The 22,888-nt window shown below is 42.1% G+C and overlaps 1 protein-coding gene across 11 annotated transcripts in view; it reads left to right on the top strand.

The window, feature by feature from the left end:
- Nucleotides 1-22,888, top strand: part of ABLIM1 (actin binding LIM protein 1) — a 229,556-nt gene that overhangs the window by 181,176 nt on the left and 25,492 nt on the right. For 6 of the 11 annotated variants that reach the window (XM_068139313.1, XM_068139314.1, XM_068139303.1 and 3 more), the window contains 5 exons: nt 4,154-4,231; nt 8,020-8,175; nt 11,950-11,985; nt 13,767-13,896; nt 22,509-22,613. In XM_068139313.1, the coding sequence (XP_067995414.1) occupies nt 4,154-4,231; nt 8,020-8,175; nt 11,950-11,985; nt 13,767-13,896; nt 22,509-22,613 (505 nt within the window). The remainder of the gene's footprint in view (nt 1-4,153; nt 4,232-8,019; nt 8,176-11,949; nt 11,986-13,766; nt 13,897-22,508; nt 22,614-22,888) is intronic. The other 5 variants (XM_068139306.1, XM_068139308.1, XM_068139309.1 and 2 more) reach the window with 2 other exon arrangements.

Below are 22,888 nucleotides of genomic sequence, written 5' to 3' on the forward strand. Positions count from 1 at the left end.
CAGCTGGCCAGATGTTCTTGGGATCAGTTGTGATCTGGTTGCCTGCACTTGTAAGTTTTTGTAGAGCATGGTTCTGAACATCTGTACTTGAGAAAGCCAGAGCCACCACATTGTGGCAGCATCTGGGTGATGTGAGTGGCTCAAGTGTAGATTGATTGATTTGTTTGTTTATTTGAAGGAAGTTATTTAGATGATGTGCCATGCATGATGACATGACAAACTGAGGTAAATGCAGATGAGTATCTTAAGCTTTGCAATCTGAGATCAAAATAGCAAGTTAATCAGTTTGGGGCATCTGCATGGGTGATATGGTAATTGAGCACTGAAATTCACAGTGAACCTAATAGGATGAGCATGACAGTTGGTGTTGCCTCTGCCAATGTGCAAATGAAGCTGGTAAAGAACTTTTGCACTGAAGACAAATGCATGGAATGAAGGACAAAAGCATAAAAATAAGAAGTCTATGATAAAGTGGGAAATACTGAGAAGCCTTGCAGACACTTTAGATGCTTTGTGATGTGGATCTTTCCTTTGGCTCCTTTAACAACATGCATGAATTTCTGTTTATTCTTCTCAAAGACTTCATAGACTTCCTATATTTGATACAGACATGCCATATTGATATATTTGCTACTGTTACTTCCATTTGAGTGGAAGGGGGGGGGGGGAGGGGGGAATTGATTTCTCTACAGTCAGAAAATATGGAGGAAGGTCATGTACCACAAGGAAAAAAGATCAGTTGCAGTTCATCATAGAAATTGGCTTTACATTTCTCTGCACAAAGGTGGCATTTTGAAAAGCTGTACTTGAACTTGAAGAACAATCATGGACGGGTTGGACTTGATGATCTTTGAGGTCTTTTCCAACCTTGTTGATTCTGTGATTCTATGAAAGAGTGTTCCAGGGCTGTTTGTAGAAGGCACCTTTACTTGCTTTGTTGCTGGGAGTGTAGAGCAAGTGTCACAGGACTATGGTGATATTCTAAATTAATGCATTCTTATTAAAGGATGTTTTCTCTCATTTCTTTACCTGTCTTCTTCCAGTATTGTGTGCAAAAGATGGTCACATGATATCTCCAATGAAGGTTGAAGGTTAAAGGTTAAACCAAAGATAGCTGTTTTCCTGTTTCACCTGTGCTCTGATCATCTCTCCTCTAGAGTGTGCTTTACTACACTCCATTGCAGTTACATCAATAGAAAACTTGACCTGCAGTGTGTCTCTTGCCACCTGTTTAAGATATAAAGTCATAAGAGTGGTACACAGGATCAGGGATTCTCAACTGCTGATGAAGATACAGTGTACCATCTCATAAAAGCCATACCCTGACACAGATTTCCAGTCAGGAGCTATTATAGGTCTGTTAGAAGATTGCCAGCCATAGCAACTAAAAGTATGCCAGAGGAACTGCTTATATCAAGGAATATTTAGAGTGTATTTGTTAAGGCAAGCAGCACAAATGTTTTTAAGTCCAGTGCAATTGTCATTAGAGGAAAGTGCAAACCCTTGAAGCATTCCAGACCATATGGGAGCAACAGAGTAGGAAATAGTTAGCCATCTGTGTTGGAAACGGCCTGTGTAATGCAAAGCAAGAAATAGAGCAAAGTGAGGCAGGAAGGGTGAGAGTAGATGTAGAAGCCCTCATTTTCCTGCACTGCCTTCAGGGGTATGTGGTGAACTTAAGCAAGATACAGGACTGGGAGCAGAGGGTTTCAGAGTTGCAGGTCTGCTTGGATTCCTCAGAAGAGGAATGGTGTGTGCTCAGGCGGTGGTTGGCAGGCTGGCACCCTGCCTGGGTGATATGGAGCTTTGCACTAGGTGGAAGGAAAATTGATACAGGCAGGAAGAATTACAGGAAGGGCCTCGTATCTGATGTGTTAATAGGATGGTAATGGGAACTTGGAGCAGAAACACAGTGGGGAAATAAGGAACAGGAGGTACAACTTACCTGTCCATCTGACAGCAGCTCCTGTACTGCAGGGTTAAGAGCACCTAAGAAAGTTCTTAGCAGGACGTGGCTGAAACTGTCTTCTTATGGTGTCTATACAAATGACTTTCTACTTTGCTGAAAATACTTTTAGCAGTGACATTAAGAGATAAGGCTAAGAGGATAGTCCAAGGGCTGATAATTTCTTCTTTTCTAAACTGTTTGTAAAAGATCCAGAGAGAAGAGCAATGCAGGGGGGCTGCAAGGTAGAAAGAAGCCACAGCTGCCTCTGGCACATATTTCCCTACAACAGAGAACTGAGCAGACAAAACTCTTCAAGTATGTCTGCCAAAAGCCAAAGGTAACAGACATCCCTAACAGTACCTCAATTACTTAATGCTGTTCCCTATGTTGTAATGAAAACAATTGTTTTCCATGGCAACTGCAGCAACATGCTACATGTGTCTCCACTCAGGCAGGGGTTTAAAATGTCAGGATGGAAGTGGGGAACCAAGTGTTTCTCAACAGCCAGATCTTCCAGCTTCATTCTTGTAACATTTCCATGAAACAAGTGGTTGTTGTTGGGTTTTTTTGCTTTGATTACATCATGGGGAGGAACTGAAGGGCAGATGAAAAATTTCTGTTCCTTTTTGGGATGTAGGAATTTGTAGCTATAGAGAGAAAGGAAACACATAAAGGTCCACGTGAGAAAGTCTTCTCAGATGTGCTCTGGAGAGGATTTGTGACTGTGTCAGTCCACAGCCACATCTGCTCCCTCTTTGATCTGAATCTTCACATTTTTTGGAGGAGTATGTTCAAAGCCTTTTATTCCTCTGACACTCCTTGAATGTGGTGATTTCATTTCCAGAGATGAAATCAAAGAAAGCCTGCTGTGACCCACAACTAGTCTTCATCATTTTTGTATATGGATGCTGCCCATAGCTTTCCTGCCTATGAAATAGAAAGACTCTGAGATCTGTAGAAGGATCCTTTCAGGAAATGTATGCTGAGAGATAAGAATTAAGTCCGGTAGCCTTGTTGTGTTCACTCCAGATATTTCCTAAGAACAATCAGCAAGCCAGGCTGTCAAGCCTTGTTTGTCTTCAGTGTGTGCCTGAAGGTCCCTTAGGTCAAGGTCACAAGCTGACGAGGTAAGGACTGTTAACCAAGATTTAATTTTCAGTGACTTTGAAGTATCCCACTGCACTAGTCATTAGAGTCATCTGCTGATGCACTCACTGCTTTGAGATGGGATTTGGTTCGTTGCAGTTCAATTAAGGAACAAAAATCATTCATGGTTTCTCAGTTGCAGTGTCATTAACTACCTTTTCGTATCTGCTGCATGCCAGGTTTGGGAGTAATTGCCACAGTAGCCTGGGTGACTTTTGATTTGAAGAGATGTTTTTCAGATTCCTCAAATTCTCAAGATCCTCTCATCTAAGTGCTAAATTATTTTGTCTCCTCTCACAAAACTTCCCCCAAGGAATCAGGGTTTGTTTAGTTCTGATGGGGTGTTGAAAATCTGCTAAATGTGTGACAGCACTTGCTCTGTAGGGATGTGATTGTTCACATGGATTTCAGTTTGCAGGGCATTGTCATTAAATGTCAGGACTTTTGCAGTATGGGAAATCATGACATTTCAGTCAACACTTCAGCTTTCGCGTTGCATCTAGATTGTGCTGCAGGTGTAGGAGACAGCTCCAAGCCAGGGTTTTCTGGTCCTCCTGCTTAGACTGAATTCAGCTTGTGTTCATAATGGAAATCCAGTGATTGAACATCTGGAGAGTGATAATGTGTGCTGTGCTCCTCTCAACAGTTTTGTCTGCTGAACTGCTGACACCTCTAGCTGTTTGTGAACTAACAATTTGATACAGTGGCCAGCAGGACTATCCTGGATTGTACTTTGTATGGCTCCTTGCACTGTCTCTGGCAGGTCTTGTTTGATTTTGTTCATTATTGTTGTCAGTCTTTTACACTGTATGATTTAGAAAACGTCTTTCCCCTCTCACAGCACTCCTTCCCCCACCAAAATAGACCAAAACAAAACAAAAAGCCCATTTGTCTCACAAGATTGTGAACTTTGCCAGAATGCTTGCATTTGTGTTGACATATTTTTTTTTTCCTAAATTCAGTTAATTTCAAGATGTATGCAGATTTCTTCACTTAAACCCAAAATCACCAGTGCTAACCACTATGGGTTGCTCTGAAAAGTTACTTTTTATTTTTCAGCCTACAAGAACATCATCAGAAAGCATTTATTCCCGACCAGGTTCCAGTATACCTGGCTCTCCAGGCCACACTATCTATGTAAGTATCCCTTCAGGTGAATAAGCTGCCAATCCCTTGCTTGCACAGGAAATCCCCTGTGATGAAATAAATCACTTTGACACTGATGCTGAGTTCTCTATTCCAGCAGGTAAATTGTTAAAACTCTCACTGTGTAGTTTCTGTAAGTACAGAATTTCAGGAGGAAGTTAGGCCTTCTCCAGGTCACATTTCCTTTGGAAAAGGAGAGTAAATCTCTTGAAACCACTTAGTGATATGAAGTGGGATAGAAGGCAGACAGGTCATCTGAGGTAGGATTATATGAGGAGATCTGTGCACCTCAGTATGCAGTTCTTAAGAGATCTGCTGTGTGCATGGGAAGAAGGATCAGTGTGCTGGGTTGAGGCAGTCCCCTTCCCCACCACTGGCAATAATAAACACTCAGACAAACAGATTGCAAAAGTGATGGAAAGTTTGAATAGAAAGCAGTGAACTTTTACAGAAAGCCGAAAGCACAGTGACAAACAAAGATCCCAAAACAGACCCAGAGAGATCCCATCCCCAACTGAGAGTACACCCAAAACCCCCAGGGCTCCTTCTTCCCTCTCCCACTGCTAGGCTAGTCTCAGCTGGCCAGGTCTGAGACTGCCCATCCCCCCGTGGCCTTGGGCCTAGCCAGGCCCAAAGCCAGGAGCATCTCCCCCAGTTACCGGCTGACGGAGGAGGAAGAGAAAAGGAAGTGCCAGACTCCGCACTGCATCTTAGAGTGGTGCAAAGAATTGTGGTAGGAAATACATAATTTCCTGTGTCCACCCCTCTGGGCTGGACTTCTGGACACAGGAAGTAAACATTGCAGGGGGCACACAGCTCAAACTGCAACAATCAGCTACACTAGAAGGAGATTGATACAACACCTTCTGTTTCAGAAGTCAGGTGCTTTGACTGTGGAAGGAAAACAAGATAAAAATGACATTTAGCATCCTTCTTTTACTAGAGAGTGCTGAAAAGGCAAAGCTATTGATGTATTGCTTTGTGATTAACCAGGATACAGAGTTTAATATGATTCCTTCAGTAGTCTAGCCTCTTCCTAGAGTAGAGTAGAGTAGAGTAGAATAGAATAGAATAGAATAGAATAGAATAGAATAGAATAGAATAGAATAGAATAGAATAGAATAGAATAGAATAGAATAGAATAGAATAAGCCAGGTTGGAAGAGACCTTCATGATCATCAAGTCCAGCCTATCATCCAACACCATCTAATCAACTAAACCATGGCACCAAGCACCCCATCCACTTGCTTTCTTTTAGCAGATTTCCTTAACTTCCTGGCCTTTTAAGCCTGTAAGAGCCTAGAAATTCCAAGTGGAAATATGTTAGCATTTTAAACGTTTTTAAAGGAGTAGATGTTCACCTCTTCTTACACCACTTTTTCAGGCATTTTTGTGTTATAAATGAGAAGGGTTGGGTTTTTATTTTTTATCTTGGCAGAAATGTCCACAGGGTGAAAACAGTCATCTGTTGTGACCATAGTCATGTGGTTCTAAAGAGGAAGAAAAGCAATTTGGATGAATAATAGACCAATTCAGCCCTCTCCAACTTGCTGTATTTCCATATATGTAACTTACACTTCCAAAAACTCATATCCATTTAAGACTCCTATTCCTTGGCATTCCATATAACCTTTGTTTTCACATAAAACATGCTCTCAGATAACCTGTACAAAACCCAAGGCAGACATGGAATATAATAGCCAAGACTGAAAATGGCAGGAAGTTAGTGAAAGAGAGTTCCTTGTGAGTGGAACAAAGGTTAACGTATCGTGGGAAGAACAGGCAAACTACAGGGCAACTTTCCTTTCTGTTGCATATTTATTATGTGATTTTATAGGTGATACTGTGGTTTAGGACACAGAAATGTATCAGTTACATATATTCAGTCTGGAGAAGAGTAGGCTCCGAGGTGACCTAATTGTGGCCTTCCAGTATCTGAAGGGGGCCTACAAGAAGGCTGAGGAGGGACTTCTCAGGATATCAGGTAGTGATAGGACTAGGGGGAATGGAATGAAGCTGGAGGTGGGGAGATTCAGGCTGGATGTGAGGAGGAAGTTCTTCACCATGAGAATGGTGAAGCCCTGGAATGGGTTGTCCAAGGAGGTGGTTGGGGCGCCGTCCCTGGAGGTGTTTAAGCCCAGGCTGGATGAGGCTCTGGCCAGCCTGATGTAGTGTGGGGTGTCCCTGCCCATGGCAGGGGGGTTGGAACTAGATGATCCTTGTGGTCCCTTCCAACCCTGACTGATACTACTATGATACTACTACTATGATAATAATGCAGAAAAAAAAATGCCCAAAATCCTGGATTTGAGTTAAATGCTAATTCTTGAGTGCATTTCAACAACAACAACAAAATAGCAAGTATATTTGAAATGTTCCAAGTGCAGGTATTGAAATATAGAGCAGGTCCTGGAGATATCAGCTGGAAAAGGTGATATTACCTATGCTGGTAGTATCAACTTTATAAGCTGCATCTTAGGAAATTTTAGCTACTGCTCAACATCACAGTCTGTAAGGCAACATGGTGATCTAGGCCAGGGCCTACAAAAATGTCTTTGGTAACATGTGTTGGATTAAAAATATTTGGATATATTTGCAGCTTATTAACAGGCTGTGGTAAAACTGTTACAGAAGTACATTAACATAGCTACACATTTTAAGAGTTAAAGTGGCTTAAGGTCTTTTGTTATGTCTGGTGAGTAAAAACTAAACAGATTAGAGGCTATTTTCAGAAAGTGAATTTCCCAACTATTCCAAACCTTACTTCCCTGTCAAAAAATGTTCTGTAGTGTTGCTAATTTATGGCATTGCTTAAGAACCAAGATGAGTGGTTGTTAGGAGATCTTGGGAAGGCAAACAGGCTTTAACCTGAAAATACCAGGTGTTAGTACTCAGGAAGAAAGGAACTGAATGCAAGTAGAAACACCCTGCTGTGAATTAATAAAATAGCTAGTAGAATAGCTGTAAACCAGCTTGATTATTCATTTTCAGTTTAACTTATCAAATGGGTTTCTGTTAGGTAGGTAAGAATGTATGTTTATTATTTTTATAGATCCCTTAAGGTAAGGAGAGATACTAGCTTTTCTAAACTATGTTCCTAGCTCCTTCTAGTGGGTGCAGCTGCCTTTGGAATGGATTTCCTATTTCTATTTTTATAGCTAGTCAAGAGCTCTGTGCAGTTTTAGTGGGAAAAGCAGAAAGCATCATGTGCCTTGGGCAGAAGCTTGAGTACAGGTTGAGTGATGAGTGCCATAAAATTTCAATTGGAAGTTTGGATGCCCAGTCTTGACAAATAGTCCTGCTTGCCCTTTTACTTCCTTGTAAACAGTTGTATTTCCTCTTGTGTGCACAGTTATGAGTTGAATTCTGTCTGTGGTCTTCTGCATGGAATCCTCTCATAATCTCTGTAATCTGCAAACTGAAATGATGTTATCCCACATTTTACATAGGGGAAAACAAGAGCAGAAAGGTGAAAATACTTGCCTGAGGCCACAAAATGAGTCATTTACAGATGTGAAGTTTCCAGCTTGCTACTGGAAATGAGAAACTTCTGTGTTAGATCTATATATGCCACATTCATTCCTTCCTAAACTGAGAAAACACCATGTGCTTTTGCAGAGGAGGGCTGCTGAAGAAGAATAAGAAGCAATCACTTCTCACACAGAGTGCCAAAAAGGGGTTTCCATAGCAACAGTGTGACAACAAATCATAAGTTGTGTAAAGCAGAAATTACCAGTGCATTTGTGTAAGTTAATTTATCTTCTGTCTTTGACCTTCAGGCAAAAGTAGACAATGAAATCCTTGATTACAAGGATTTAGCAGCCATTCCCAAAGTCAAGGCCATTTATGACATTGAGCGTCCAGACCTAATTACTTATGAGCCATTCTACACTTCTGCCTACGAGGACAGACAGGAGAGACAGAGTCTTGGAGAGGTAATGAACCCACCAGCACCTCATTCTGCTTCCTGCTTTGTTCAAAGCCTGCTTCGCCTCTATCTGCTTTCAGAGAGCTTCTGATCCACGCTCCTAGGTCCTGCTGCTGCTGTGCACAGTGCTTTTTGTCTGTGTGATCTGGCTTCAATGGGAACAAACACAGTGATGCCTCATGTGCAAAACTGCACAATTAAACAATACAATTAAGCACCTACATTAACCCCTGCCACCGGCAGAGGGGTGGTTTGCAGCATGTCTGAGTGTGCTTGCTCATAACTCACATGGGTATCCCAGTCTCTGGGTATGGCAAAATTCAGAATGTGAGAGGAGCCAGCCTGATGATGGAGCACTGGTTTTCACAACAGACTGTGAGGGAGACCATCATGAGGGTGATCAGAGGGCTGGAGCACCTCTCTTATGATGACTGACTGAGGGAGTTTGGGCTCTTCAGCATGGAGAAGAAAAGGCTGCGAGGAGACCTTATTGTGGCCTCCAGTATCTTAGGGAGGCCTAGAAGAAAGCTGGGCAGGGACTTTTTAGGGTGTCAGGTAGTGATAGGACTAAGGGGAATGGAACAAAACTAGAAGTGGGTAGATTCAGATTGGATGTTAGGAAGAAGTTCTTCCCCATGAGGGTGGTGAGACACTGGCACAGGTTGCCCAGGGAGGTGGTGGAAGCCTCATCCCTGGAGGTTTTTAAGGCCAGGCTGGATGTGGCTGTGAGCAACCTGATGTAGCATGAGGTGTCCCTGGCCATGGCAGGGGGGTTGGAAGTAGATGATCCTTGAGGTCCCTTCCAACCCTAACAATTCTATGATTCTATGTTCTATGGCAGTAAAAGCAGTGGGATGCTTTCTCTCCTATATGGAAGGGAAATATATTTCTGGATCACTTTGCCAGACTTACTGGGTAAAATCTCAGCTAGCTCAAGATGAAGTGCTCTTCCTTCTGGGAAAGCAGGTTAGTTGTGTATGGAAATTACTGCCTCACATTTTAAACTGCAGACATTAAGTATGGGTTCTTGTATCCTGCAATGAAAGAAAAAAGAATCATTCTCTTATATTTGTGTTTAAAAATATATTTCAGGTTGCAGGCTCCCCAGTTTTCTAAGGTGAATTCCATATCTGCAATTACTGTTTAGATTACTGCAGTGCAGGTCATGAAGCAGATTTTGTTGTGTAATACCATCTGACTGCAACTCAGACTTTCTGAGTGCAAATCTAAATGGACATGGAAACAGATTTACTTCCTTGCAATCTCATTGACTTTACTGACTGTAACTGAATTGACAGTGAAGATGAGCTGATGAAGAAGGAAGTACAGTAAATCATTTGGGCACCAGTGATCTGAAGATACCCAGATCAATGATCAATATTCTGCTTTCTTAGCACATTGTTCTACCCAGATCAGAGCTGCCTCAGTTTTTCTCGTTTGTTTGTTTTTTTTTTTTTTAAGTGTTATAGGATTAATCTTTTCAATTATAACACAAGTTAGAAACTCAGGAGCCTGTCCAGGTCAGGAATGATAGGAGATTACAGAATTTCCCCATCAAATTTATGCTGGTCATGAATCTAACTGACAGCTGGTTCAGAACCACAGAGAGATGCATTGCTGACCTCTGACCAGTTCCAACAGGCCTGACCCATTCCAGAGAATCCTCTACAAATACAAGTCTCTTGTTAGTCACAGTGGCAGAATTAATCTCCCCCTGAGAAGGTGAGCTGTTTGTTAATCCTTAAAGGGAAGCTTCTTCTCACTTACAAATCAGTGTCTTGGAAGCTAATAAAGAGGTATGGTGGAAGCTGTCTTCTATTACGCTTGTTCTGGAGATAAACAAAAGCCTTTGGGGCTTTCTTACCCCAATTTTCAACAATATTCAATCCAGTTCATTTCTGGTGACTACAAAAATCTGGAAACAGGAGTCTCACCTTTAGAACATTTGGGTTTTCCATCCAATGTTACTGCTGACTTCTGTTACCTTGGGCAAGTTACCTCACCTCTTTGTATCTGTTTCTCCTCCCTTCCCTTGCCCTAGTGAGAACACAAGCCCATCAGGGTGGAGTGATCTGTCTCTTTGTGTTTGTGTCGTGGTAATCGAGTGACTCCAACCTTGGTACATCCTGCACAAAGTCAAAGAAAGGGAGAAAATGTAGTATGAGACTTTCTGCTTTATTGCAATGCTTAGAAAAGTTTCTCCCTTGTTACCTCTTGTTCAGTTCAATCCCAGTCTTGTTTTTCCCAGCACTGTGTAGACAGTGTTTTCTTGTAGCACCATCTAGTGGGACCAGGCGTTGTAGTTACAGAGCTAGAAAAATGTGGAAGTGCACATGGCAGCACATGCTCTTGTCATTGGCAGTGAAAGTTTTAAATTAGCTCTCAGGCTTTATGGAGAATGATGTTACAAAACAGCCTGTGTGATATGTTACCTGTGGAGCAAAGTCTATAGCTGCTGCTGTTAGATTTCTAAGGGAATGGTGGTTTGCACTATAGGACCTGTGCAGTTAGAAGGATCAGGAGAAGAAGAACACAGAAGACATTCAAGGCTTGGATAGAAAGTAACAAAAGCCGTTTTTAAACAGCTTTATGGCAACTTGCTGGAAAGGAGATGTTCTGTCCCCATATGTAAAAAGTCACTTCTTTCTTTAGATACTTTTCATTTACAGTGTCACCAGCTCCATAAGAGTTAATGGTCTCTCAATGCAAAATGTATAGTTGGATATTTATTGCCACGAGTTCTGCACATGTTTTACACTACTGCTGTTGTACATTATTGTAATAGTTAGACCAGAATCAGCAGTTTTGCTTCTGAGATGTTATCTTCGTGGCTTTATAGTTCTGTAATGATTGTGGTCTTACTTAGAAGCAAAAGTTGCTTGCCCAGTTCATTATGGCAATTAAATAATACCTTTAATGCATAAAGAAAGTAATTGAATCCTGACCTTCCAGCTTCAAAATATCTTGTGATTAAAGGGCACATTAACTGGTAATTATACATAGCCTTTATTCTTGTTCCTACCATCAACTTATGCATGACTTTGTTTCATTTCTAGAAGTATTTCTTGCCTCAGTTTCCCTATCTCTGTAAGAGAAACTGCTCATCCTGTTGTGCATATATCTGCCCACTGGCCTTTGCACAGTCCTTTCAATATTCATGCTTGTAACTGCTGGCTGTTCTCCTTACATAACCATGGAAGTGCACAGAGACTTAAAGAAGATCATATGAAAGAAATGCTGATGACAGCTACGTTCTCCTTTGCATGAGTATGAAATGTGAGGCCTTGGGGAGAAGCGCGGTTTTGCCAGAGTCTATGTGTTGAAGGAAAAACATGCTTCATCCTGGAAGTTCTTCTGTATTTCAGGTTTTCCATGCAAAGCTCTGAGTTAAGATTATTTACTTTTGATTGCCACTTTAGAGATCTCTTTGTAAGAGGCATGGTTATTCAATTAATAACTCTTTCTGATTTTGATCTTTACAGCTCTGTTTTAATGACCGCAATGATTAGCTGGCCGAGAGATGAAGTTCTGTGATATTTGACTGAATTCATCACACTTATAACAATTCTCCCAGAAACTTTAATTGCTCCAGTGATTTATGGACCAGGTCCTGAGCAATGTGGAAAAAAGCAAGCTCCAGGGTTGCAATGAGCTCAGTAATTTCTGCGCTGCCATTTTACTTTCCCATCTATCAGTGTATCTGCAACAATGTTTAGGCTACCGTTTTCTGGCCCAGGACATGCAACAACCTTTTGGTAACCTTATTTTTATGTCTTTGCAGTCTCCAAGGACATTATCACCGACCCCTTCTGCAGAAGTAAGTTTGGTGGAACCTTTGTGAGCATTATCTTACTGTGTTGAGAGTTACTCGCTTCAGTAGATGCAGGTGTTAATTTTGTTATCAGCCTGGTCCATCTCTATGCCACAGAGACGTGTTCTGAGGATTGAAACGTAACAAAAATTAACTCTAAAACCAAAATGCTGACAAATTTTACAAAAGTTATCAAAGCTACCACTCCTACTCCTTGGTGAGACCTCACCTGGAGTACTGTGTCCAGTTCTGGAGCCCCTATTACAAGAGGGATGTGGAGGTAGGTGCTGGAGCATGTCCAGAGAAGGGCCACAAGGATGATCAGAGGGCTGGAGCACCTCTCCTATGAGGACAGACTGAAGGAGTTGGGGCTGTTCAGTCTGGAGAAGAGAAGGCTCCGAGGTGACCTAATTGTGGCCTTCCAGTATCTGAAGGGGGCCTACAGGAAGGCTGGGGAAGGACTTCTCAGGATCTCAGGTAGTGATAGGCCTAGGGGGAATGGAATGAAGCTGGAGGTGGGGAGATTCAGGCTAGATGTGAGGAGGAAGTTCTTCACCATGAGAGTGGTGAAACCCTGGAATGTGTTGTCCAGGGAGGTGGTTGAGACCCCATCCCTGGAGGTGTTTAAGCCCAGGCTGGCTGAGGCTCTGGCCAGCCTGATCTAGTGTGAGGTGTCCCTGCCCATGGTAGGGGGGTTGGAACTAGATGATCTTTGTGGTCCCTTCCAACCCTGACTGATACTATGATACCCCTTTGTTGTCTCTAAAGCAGAGTCATTTGTCCAGCAGAGGTCACTTCTTGTGCCTTCACCCATCTTGTGGCACAGGTAGACCCCCCCCACCTCAGGAGCTGGATGATTTACAGGAGCTAAAATACTGCTCGAAGCATCTGAAAAGATTGCTGCTGTAACATTTGCAGATTTGTCTTGAGGGAAGTGTAACTGTGGTTTGGTTTGGTTGGCTTTTCCCTATGAGTTAATTGAACATCACAACAAGAAGAAACATTTGGGAAGCCATTTGTCAGGATACAATAGATGCCATTATCAATTTGGGGGTGGAAAAGTTGCTTATTTGCAATGTGCAAGTTGTAATTGCTACATGCTTTAAAAAAAAGCGACCATAATATCTTGTAAATCTTCCTACATTACCATCAATCATGTCCTGTTTGTACCGGTTTGCTTTGCTCCCTGGGGTTTTCAGGGAAGGGGGCAGAGATTGTTGGTTTGTGGGGGGTGGTAGTGTTAGTTTTGTTGGTTGCTTTTCCCCAGGAGCCAACTAAGTTTAATTTTGCTGTGTAAGAATGTGTCATGCTTTCAGATGCAAGGGGAATATAGTTTGGATACTAAATATCTTTGATGTAGCTAGTTGAGATGCTCGGTAAATTAAGCCACAGAGAGCTCTACACTGCAGCTATGGAGTTCTTGCTAGTCTCCCAAGTTCGCTATCTGAAGGTTAGATCATGTATCTTGGGCAATACACTTCAGGACAGATATACTTTGAATGCAGCTTCCCTTATGGATTCACCAGGAATGTGGGCAGAACTAGAATTATGTAGAAGTTAATAGCAATTACAAGTGGATGTGGAACCTTTCAAGAGCGAACTCTCACCCAGGCTATGAAAATGGATTTGAGTCTTTGGGGACAGATCATTACTAATGAAGCAGGTTGCAAACTTAAGGGATATTATTATTTCAGTATTTTCTGCTGATACCTTCAGATTGAAGAAAGTGCTGCTAAAAAATGTGTCATATGAATTTACATTTACTGGTGAATGCTTCTGTCCTGCAGGGTTATCAAGATGTTCGAGACCGCATGATTCACAGGTCTACTAGTCAGGGCTCCATTAATTCTCCAGTGTACAGTCGGCACAGCTACACACCCACCATGTCACGATCCCCTCAGCATTTCCACAGACCTGGTAAGGGCAACTGCACTAGAAGAATAGCTGAAATTATTGGGGTTTTATTATGTCACTGACTGGTGGAGCAAAGCACTTGTTTCTCTCAGTAGTGAAAATGTAGGATTGAAAATTTTCTGTATTTTGATATCTCCTATCTCCCCCCCCCACCCCCCCCACGTTACTGATTGGTGCAGTCCTTTGCACTAGACTGCTGAGTGTTTGTTACAACATTGACATGGATCTTCTGGTTTTCTTACTGATTTTTTTATTATTATTATTTATTTATTAATCTTTGCCTATTTCTGAAAGTGAGCAAAGATTTGCAGCAGTGAATCACCAGCTTCATTCCGGAATTTGGGAGAAGTATCACCTCTTGGAAACAAAAGTTCTGGCCTGACTCTACAGAAGTCAGTAATGCAGGGCCCTCCCTCTTAAAAACCAATTTGTCTAAAGCTTGGTGCAGCCATAGAACCTCAGATTCAGCAGCAAACCCCTCAGATACTCCAAACTGCTAATTACTTTTGAAAGCATAAGCTCATGGTTCACCAGGTAAATGTCTCAGTGAGAGCCATAGGCAGTTTGCCTGGGACTATCTAAAGCCCACAAACTTCACTTACTGGTTTAGCAGTGATGCACAACATAGGAAACGGGCAAGCCATTCAGGTTCCCAGTGCCTTCAAAGCGACTGGTTATGTGTATGAAAGTGAGAGATGAAATCAAACTGTTCATCCTCACCCAAACTGCTTTAAAATGTATCTCTAAATGCTATTCATTGAAGGCTTTTCAAGACTGATTTTACTGTTTATGGCGATGAATTAAATCTTTGTGATCTGGTTTTAAATCGAGTGATACACTCGTGCAGCTTCGTCTTCCTTGGTGATTACAGCTGAGCAGTTGGCATGCCAAAAGCCTCTATACAATAGGAGCTGCATTTTTAAAATTAAAGATTTATAATAGAGCCACCACTGTGGAACTTGAATGCTGCAGCCATTTCCTAGTGGGGGTGGGCTGAAAGCGGCTAATTGTGTCTGACAGTGAATGCCTTATTTAAAGGACCCAAGGGAGGTGGGACAGATGCAAATTGTATCTGATACTTAGTGCTGACAACGTGACTGTATTTTAAGATGATGTTAGAACTGAAACCAAAAGAGTATGAAAGTATGAAAAAGCTGCAAACTTCGGGCTCTTGATTCTGGCAGTTCTGAGAGGATTTTTCCCATTTTTATCAGGGGTATGAACATATCCAGGCCCTACTCCAGACTGGACTGTGATTGAGTTTTGCTGTCTCTATTGATGTAACTCCTGTGATGGGCAGATGGGCTAAGCCAGAGCTGGGATCCAAATGTAAAATCTTCAAAAGTTCACAGCCTGAAGATTTTCTGAGAATATATTTGTTCAAACCTACCTCTGTTCAGATGATCTCATCTCTGGCTCACCTGTTTCCTGCTTCTCGTATGACACACAAGCAGTTCTGTAGAATATAGCATTTTGATCTTTGCTACCCTGCTTTGGGGTAATTGTTAGTACTACTTAATTATTTTCCATCTTTAATTGCATTGAATAATACACATGTATATTTACCTTTTTTCTCCTAATGGCACTTCTTATCATCATGTTACTTGCAATAGTCATTTCTGTCTGAATAAACCCAGTAGCCCCAGATAACTTCTCTTTGGCTCCCAGCTAACCCTTCAGGGAGAATTGAACCACTCTGTTGATGTTGTCAGCTTAAGGTTCTTCAAAAACTGGAGTGCTAATAAGTTTTGGAAAAGTTTGCAGCCTTTTCCTCCTGCAGTGCCCTAGCTGATGTTTGCAGCATTTTTGGAATGTCTTAAAACAATAGAAAACAGCTTGCATGCCTCTTGACTGACGTTTTTTGGTCAGGCCTTTTTCCTAACAGCTGCTTTCCTAACCGAGCATCAATGTTTGTGATGTTTGCATGCTGGTAGCAGGCTACTTTTTGGTAACATGGCATAGATCAGAAGCTCATTAAGCCAATGAATGTTATGCTAAATTAGTGATACAGTTCAAATCTGAACCTCTCTTCTAATACTTCCTGTATTTTTGTCTAACATTTATGAACCCTTCAGGACCTCTTTAACCTTTTTTTTTTTTCTCCTTCCTTCTTTTCAGAATCCTAATTGTTCAATGCCTTCTTTTTTTTTCCTCCTTGAAGCCTCCTTCCCTGCCTTTCTCTTATTGTTTTTCTTTGTTTTCATTTTGTTCTGCCCCCCGATTCCCTGCTGCTGCAGAGCTGCTCCCTACTGGTGTGCAGCGCTTGTCATACCTGCGCACTAGCAGTCTCAGCTCCTCTCACCATGACTCCCGCCCTAACTCCCCCTTCCGACACCACTTCATCCCCCATATCAAAGGTAAGGAGCCAGGCCTCTCCAGGAAGTACCCTCCAGACTGGAGATTTAGTGGCATTCTGTCAAAGCTAATAAGGTGTAACTCCATAAGGTCATCGTTGGCTGTACAGCTGAGCATGCCTCGAAATGTGCCGTTACACTTAAAACTATGTTAGAATAGACATAATGTCCTTTTCTTGGAGGAAATATGTCATTTCTAAGGGCCCTAGTTGAAGAGTCACAAAGCAACTAACTATCAGAATACAGAGGAGAGCATTACCATTTATTATCTAGAACTTACAGGTGCCTAATTTAACTTCTTTCCAAAGCAGTACACAGCAATCACCGCAACAGTTAATTGTTATTTCCTCATTCTTAAAACATGCATTTCAAAACTGACTACAAGTACTGCCTGGGTGAGAGCAAAGTGATCAAAAAATATGGGGAAGAAGAAAAAAAAAAGATTATTTATAAGGATCAATGGCAACAAGGAAGTTAATAATTGTTGATCACATTGGCAGTAATTACTACCCAACAAAGGAAATTAAAACCTCCAGGCCTCTCCTCAACTAGTTAGAATTGACAGACTCTGCTGAAGGCAGTAGAGCTGCAGGGATTTTCACTGATTGAGGATCTGGTCATTTCTCTATTTTTCAATCTGTTGTTTTACATGGCTTGATTTTGGGGAGGGTTCCTTCATTATGGTCCTTCAAGGAGCCCATTGAGCTCAACAAACTTTTATGTCTCGCTTTCTATGAGTGTGGTTTTACTTTTATTTGTATTGGAGCACTCTCTGGCTGTGCCATCTCTTCTGTTGGGGGAGAAGGTCATAGCTTGCATCATCTGCAAGAGCTCAACAAGAGGCAATTGAGCGAGTTGAACATAGATTCTGTTCTGGCACTACTGATTAATGTAGATAATCCTAAACTGCAGAGAATGAAAAACAGTTGCAAGGAGGTTGTTGCCATGAACTTTCAATAAACACTAACAGATCTTGGCACTATAGCTCTTCAAGCATTTAGATCACCATTACTAATTTTACTCATGCCTGTTCTTAAATGATTTTTGTTAATACACTCTTTCAACTTTCCTATTACATCAATGTAAAAAAAAAAAATCTCATTTCACACTTAAAATATTGGGACCCTTAAAAATAGATACCCTGCTCATTTCAGCATGCAGTTAACTCATAATCCTTGCAGTCTCGATGCTTCTTTGCTGTAAATCCCAATTAATGCTCACACTCTTTCAAGTGGCATTTTTCCTCTTTTTCTGTTGAGCAAAGAGCTTCTTCAACATATAAATTAGCAGATCTGTTGGAAATGCATGTCTGTTGTTTATAGATTTTAAAGAATTACCTGGTGTGTAGATCAGGTGTGTATCTCAGTCGCTGGTACAAAAGGCCAAGTGGGATTACAAGCACGGTAGACAAAAGGGGGGGGTATTGTCCTTAGCAGATGCTGTGTGAGGCATTGCAAGAACCCGCAGCTTTCTGGAGATTTTACACCAAGGTCATAGGCCTCAGTGGGATTTGTGTTGTAACTCAGAAAAGTTCCTGAAAGCTCAAGTTCATATCACTGTAACACTGTACATCACCCAAGGATGTGGTGCAGCTGAGAAGGGGCAAGTAGCAAGTGCCTGTATTTTGTAACTCACGTGGCTGACTTGAAGAGTAATCTTTTAGTAGTTGGTTGAGAGAAAGAAGCATCTTCTTAAGGTGACCTAAGTTTCATGCCTAGCTTAATGTGATAAGAACATCTGTGTAGTTGCCAGTATAGAATTAGGAGGGACTGGGGGGAGTGTTAACATTTAAGCAGTGCTGAGTGAAGTCCAGTTGCGCTGTATTGTGTGTCCTCTTCACTACTTCCATGTTTAAAAATAGGTATCTTGTTATCTACTGATGAAGTTGACCTGGGTTTCCCACATGGTTCTTCATTTGTCCTTCTTTCATGCCATGTGTCCTAGTACCCCAAGTTTTTACATCTGTGTGACAAAGAAGGAAGATTATTCAGGCACTGGCTGCATTTAATGCAACTCCCTGACAGTCTTATCCATAGGGGTTTGCCTTGAGTATTCTAGGTGTCTGTCTTCAGAGGTTAAAGAACTGCTTTATTTTACCTTGTGAGTAACATTTCTGTGTCTGCTAGGAAATTAGACTCTTGTGAATGTATCTGAAATGAGAATGATAGCACTGCTGAGGGTTAAGTAGATGTGACAGATACATTTCCAGTGATTTAAAGAAGAGGCATCCTGTGATCTTCTTTTTGTTTGGTCAGCCTTTCTCAAAGCCACTTGTACTTTTATCAGGAAGGTGAACTTGCTATAATTGTGTAAGAAAGATTTCATCAAGTTATGTAATTTGGGGTAGTTTGCTTGGTTTTGTTTTTCCTTTAGGAATCAGAGAATATGGAACACACCAAAACTGATTTGGTTGAGGAGATATAATTTCGGAACAGCATAGAGATAATGAAAGTGGCATATGACACATTACACCTGTGTAGCTTTGTATCACCAGGCCAGAAAAGTAGACACTTGAGTTTCAGTGTCTTTCCATACAACATAACACTTACACAAGGCTCAAGCCTTGTAGACAAGACCAAATGTAAAGAATTTTGAAGAATGAAGGGGCTAAATATGCCTCAGGAAGTCTCGGTGAGGGTTTGTTGATGTAACATATACGTCGACCAGGCTGGAAGCAAGTGTAATATGCATCATCTTAGACTTCATTTAATCTCATTTGGAGTCTCCACTGAATTTGGTCTTGTCTCAATAAAGTACTGTCTTTGCTATGAAAGAATCAAAACAAGTCCATGAATGAAAGAAACCCTGACCCTACTGAAATCAGAGACAAAACTCTCATTGAGAGACAGGATTTCATCTCACATGCTTAGAATTTTTCAGAGGCATTCGAGAATATGCAAAGCCCCTGTAAGATTTCAGTGTAAAAAGAGCTCCAAAGTAATGTGGCTTCCTCTGCTCACAGGCCTTCCCATAAGGAATCTGCCCACTTTCATAGTGAATTTGGGCCTTGGTTTTTACAGGTTGCTGCTTTCCTTCCTTTAGGCAGGACTCTGAAATCAAATATTCTCTGTGTGTGATAAATATTTCCAGGGGGTTGTGGATGCAGCTGAAATCTCTGCTCTGGAAAGCCTCTGTGCTTTGGCTGTTTAATGATTTTCAGATTTGCATGGGAAGTAAGGGCTACACATCTGGAGAAGGTGAGGAATGTAGTTTGACAAAACCTGAGTAGGACTTGGAGTTTCAGGTGCTGTTGAACTCTTTTTCCTATGTTTATTCAGAAGGAGGGCAACTAAATTGCAAGCTGACAGAAGGCTCAGTGTGGATTGCATATGGGGTTTTTTGGCCTGATTCTGTGAGTTCCTCTTGTGAATCCCAAAGTGAGCCCAGCAGTGAGTGCTTCAGAAGGCAGCAAGAACCTGCATTACATCGTCCTGTGTATAGGCAAGCAATTATATTGCAGGCTGCTAGGGGAACTTGCTTAACAAACTGAGCTATAGAAAATTGGAACTACCTGATGAAGCAAGCAGAATAAAAGGGAAAAAGCCTCAGAAGTTAACTTCTGAGGCTGCTGTGCTCAAGTGATTGATTATTAAACTTACTCCAGTATCTCTTAATCCTCCACCCACCTTCACACACACACACACTGAACTTTTTCCCAGGTGTGTGGGAATTAGTGTTTCCTACAGTAGTGGTGAACTGGAGTGCTTTTGTTGCTTTGTGGACTGAACGCTAGTTATGTCACATCTGAGACAGTAAGTGAGACTTTCCTGTGCAGGCACAGCAAGTAACCCCAATTTGGAGTACACACAGGCCCTACTTTTATGCAAAGCTGCAAGCAGGCCAGCCACGAGGCCCTGGGAGGCAGGCACAGGCAGGCTCGCAGCTCTGCTTTCCTGTGTGCATATGCATGTTCCACAGATGTTGGCACTGCTGTCATAAACTGTGGGTGATTTTGCAACTGTATCTGAAGCGCTTAAACCTTGTTATGAAAGTTGGCTCCTCAGGGATGGGCTAATGAGAGTCTAAGTAGATGTGCCATTCCCTCCTGCAGTGGCTGGGGGTAATGAGACTGCCATCCCAGAAAGTGTAAAGGAGAGTCATTTGCCAGTACTAGTAGGAGTCATTAGGAGGAGAGAGACTGCACAAGAACCCCAGGAAATGCAAGGCAACAGAGACATCTGTAAAGCAACACATGCAGGATGATCCCATGCTAATTGTCTGCCTGGTACTGTATGTATTACACAACATTTATCAGTTCTCTCTAAACAAAGTACGTGTGTACCAGGTGCAAGAATAGCCAGCATACATTTATGGATGTGAGCATATTTTGACTCTGTCTCTCTAGCTGAGATAAATGAGAGGGTATAAAGTGGATTTCTTCACTTTGTTCATAGTGTTAGCAGTAGAGGCTCAGATTTTGACAATGGATTCTCGACAGTTTAAATATACCTGTGACTCCTCTGTTGAGACAAGTCTGTAGGTCAATAAATCTCTATCAGTTCTTCTCTTCCCTTTAGGTTTTGGGGCCTCTAATGGGACATAGGAAACCTGTAGCTGAAAGGATGCCTACAGATGCTTTTTTATTGTTGTTTTATAGCCCTTCTGTACTTGTCCCTCTTTCCTAGGGTTTTTGTAAGCCCTTGTACATGCCTGAAAACTGAAGGGGTTTGATGCTCCCCTACTTTTCACAATTGTCACAGTATCACAGTATAACTAAGGTTGGAAGAGACCTCGAGGATCATCAAGTCCAACCTATCAACACAGACCTCATGACTAGACCATGGCACCAAGTGCCACGTCCAATCCCCTCTTGAACACCTCCAGGGACGGTGACTCCACCACCTCCCTGGGCAGCACATTCCAATGACGAATGACTCACTCAGTGAAGAACTTTCTCCTCACCTCGAGTCTAAACCTTCCCTTACGCAGCTTGAGACTGTGTCCCTTTGTTCTGGTGCTGGTTGCCTGGGAGAAGAGACCAACCCCTTCCTGGCTACAACCACCTTTCAGGTAGTTGTAGAGGGCAATGAGGTCACCCCTGAGCCTCTTCTTCTCCAGGCTAAACAGCCCCAGCTCCCTCAGCCTCTCCTCATAGGGCTTGTGTTCAAGGCCTCTCCCCAGCCTTATTGCCCTTCTCTGGACACGTTACACCCCCACCTGTGCTAAATAAATACCCAAGTGGACAGTTTTTGCTTCTGCAAGTTTGCACAAGTGTGGAGAATGGCACAAAGTACAAGGCAGCAACATTCTTCTGTGTTACATGCGGTCACATATTTGGCTATCTGGCTGCTGAGTCTTGATACCTAGGGATCAGCCAGCATGGTTCTGCAATAGCCCTCCCACCCTGACCGATGTGAACTTTCAGGGCCATTGGACTGCTGTGGTGGGTTGTTTGGAGGCAAAGAATAGTCTTGATAAGAATGAACCCGAATAAATGGTGTGTGTAAAATGGAGCTTAAGTTTTTAGACATATAAGATTCAGATTTTCTGAACGAGGCATGGTGAAGCATTGTCACTAGAGCTGAATTTGGCATGGACAGAGATTTGTGGTGCCACCAGTGATGTGAGGGCAGTCACCAGATGGGTTGCTTTGCTTTACAAATTATTTTGCCATATAAAAATTTCCTACCAGAGAGCTAAACCAGTGAAAGAGTGTGTAAGGAACAATTGTGCCTTTGGATATGGGCTGAGTGACCCAACAGCTATTTTCCATCTCTAGCTTCTGTATGCTTTTAGCTTAGGGAACTGTAGTAACTGCCAGCATCTGCTTCTAGCTGCTTGGGAGTTGTTTTCATTTTGGGTTCGCCTCTCAACTATTATGCTCTGTGTTCACAACTTTTAACTCTAAATAGCAACCTCTGTACTAAATCATTGCCAAGTAACCTTCCATTCTTCTTTTCCACGCTGCCCATCTAATCACCAGCTACGAGCACACAGCTCCTGCCTGCATGCCGTCAGAATGGGTCTGAGCTGCTCAAATCTCAACTCCAGCCTGAACATTAATTTTTGTCTCTGCAGGAATATCAGGAGAACAAAAAAAAAAACACACCTCAACTCACCAGGGCTACCAGTTCTCATTATTGTTTGTATTTATATTTTTGGTTCAACTTCTTTTTCTCTCTGGAGGTTTTGATTCCACCACTTTTATTTGGGTTTGATTGGGCTTGCCTTTTATTTTAATTTAATTTAATTAATTTTTTTTAATTATTATTTAATGGCTCTCCCTCTTCTCATTTTGTTTTCTCCATTCTTTCATTGGAGGCAATGAGCCGTCCAGCGGTCGGAACTCCCCTGTCCCCTATCGGCCCGACAGCCGCCCTCTCACTCCAACTTACGCTCAGGCCCCTAAACATTTCCATGTTCCAGGTAGGAGTTGGCACTGTATGTATCTCGGTGTCCTGTCACAGTGTAGAATGTAGCCTTTGTAACTTTTGTCTTGTCTCCATCTTTTCACACTGTTATCATGGGGTGCACCCTCAGGGTTTGGAGCTGCTCCTGGGCTTGCTGAGAGGAGTTAGCGCATTGGCAGGAGGTTCATGGCAGTTTTCGCCTGTTCTGTTGGTCTGGTGTATCCCTGTTGGATTGCCTTGGTTTTCAGGGTTGGTTGATGGCCTGTGAACTGAATATAAGCTATACAGGGC

The sequence above is a fragment of the Melanerpes formicivorus genome, unplaced genomic scaffold (assembly GCF_026170545.1).
Source record: "Melanerpes formicivorus ecotype bairdi unplaced genomic scaffold, bMelFor1.0.p_v2 SCAF_6, whole genome shotgun sequence".
Classification (NCBI taxonomy): Eukaryota; Metazoa; Chordata; class Aves; order Piciformes; family Picidae; genus Melanerpes; species Melanerpes formicivorus.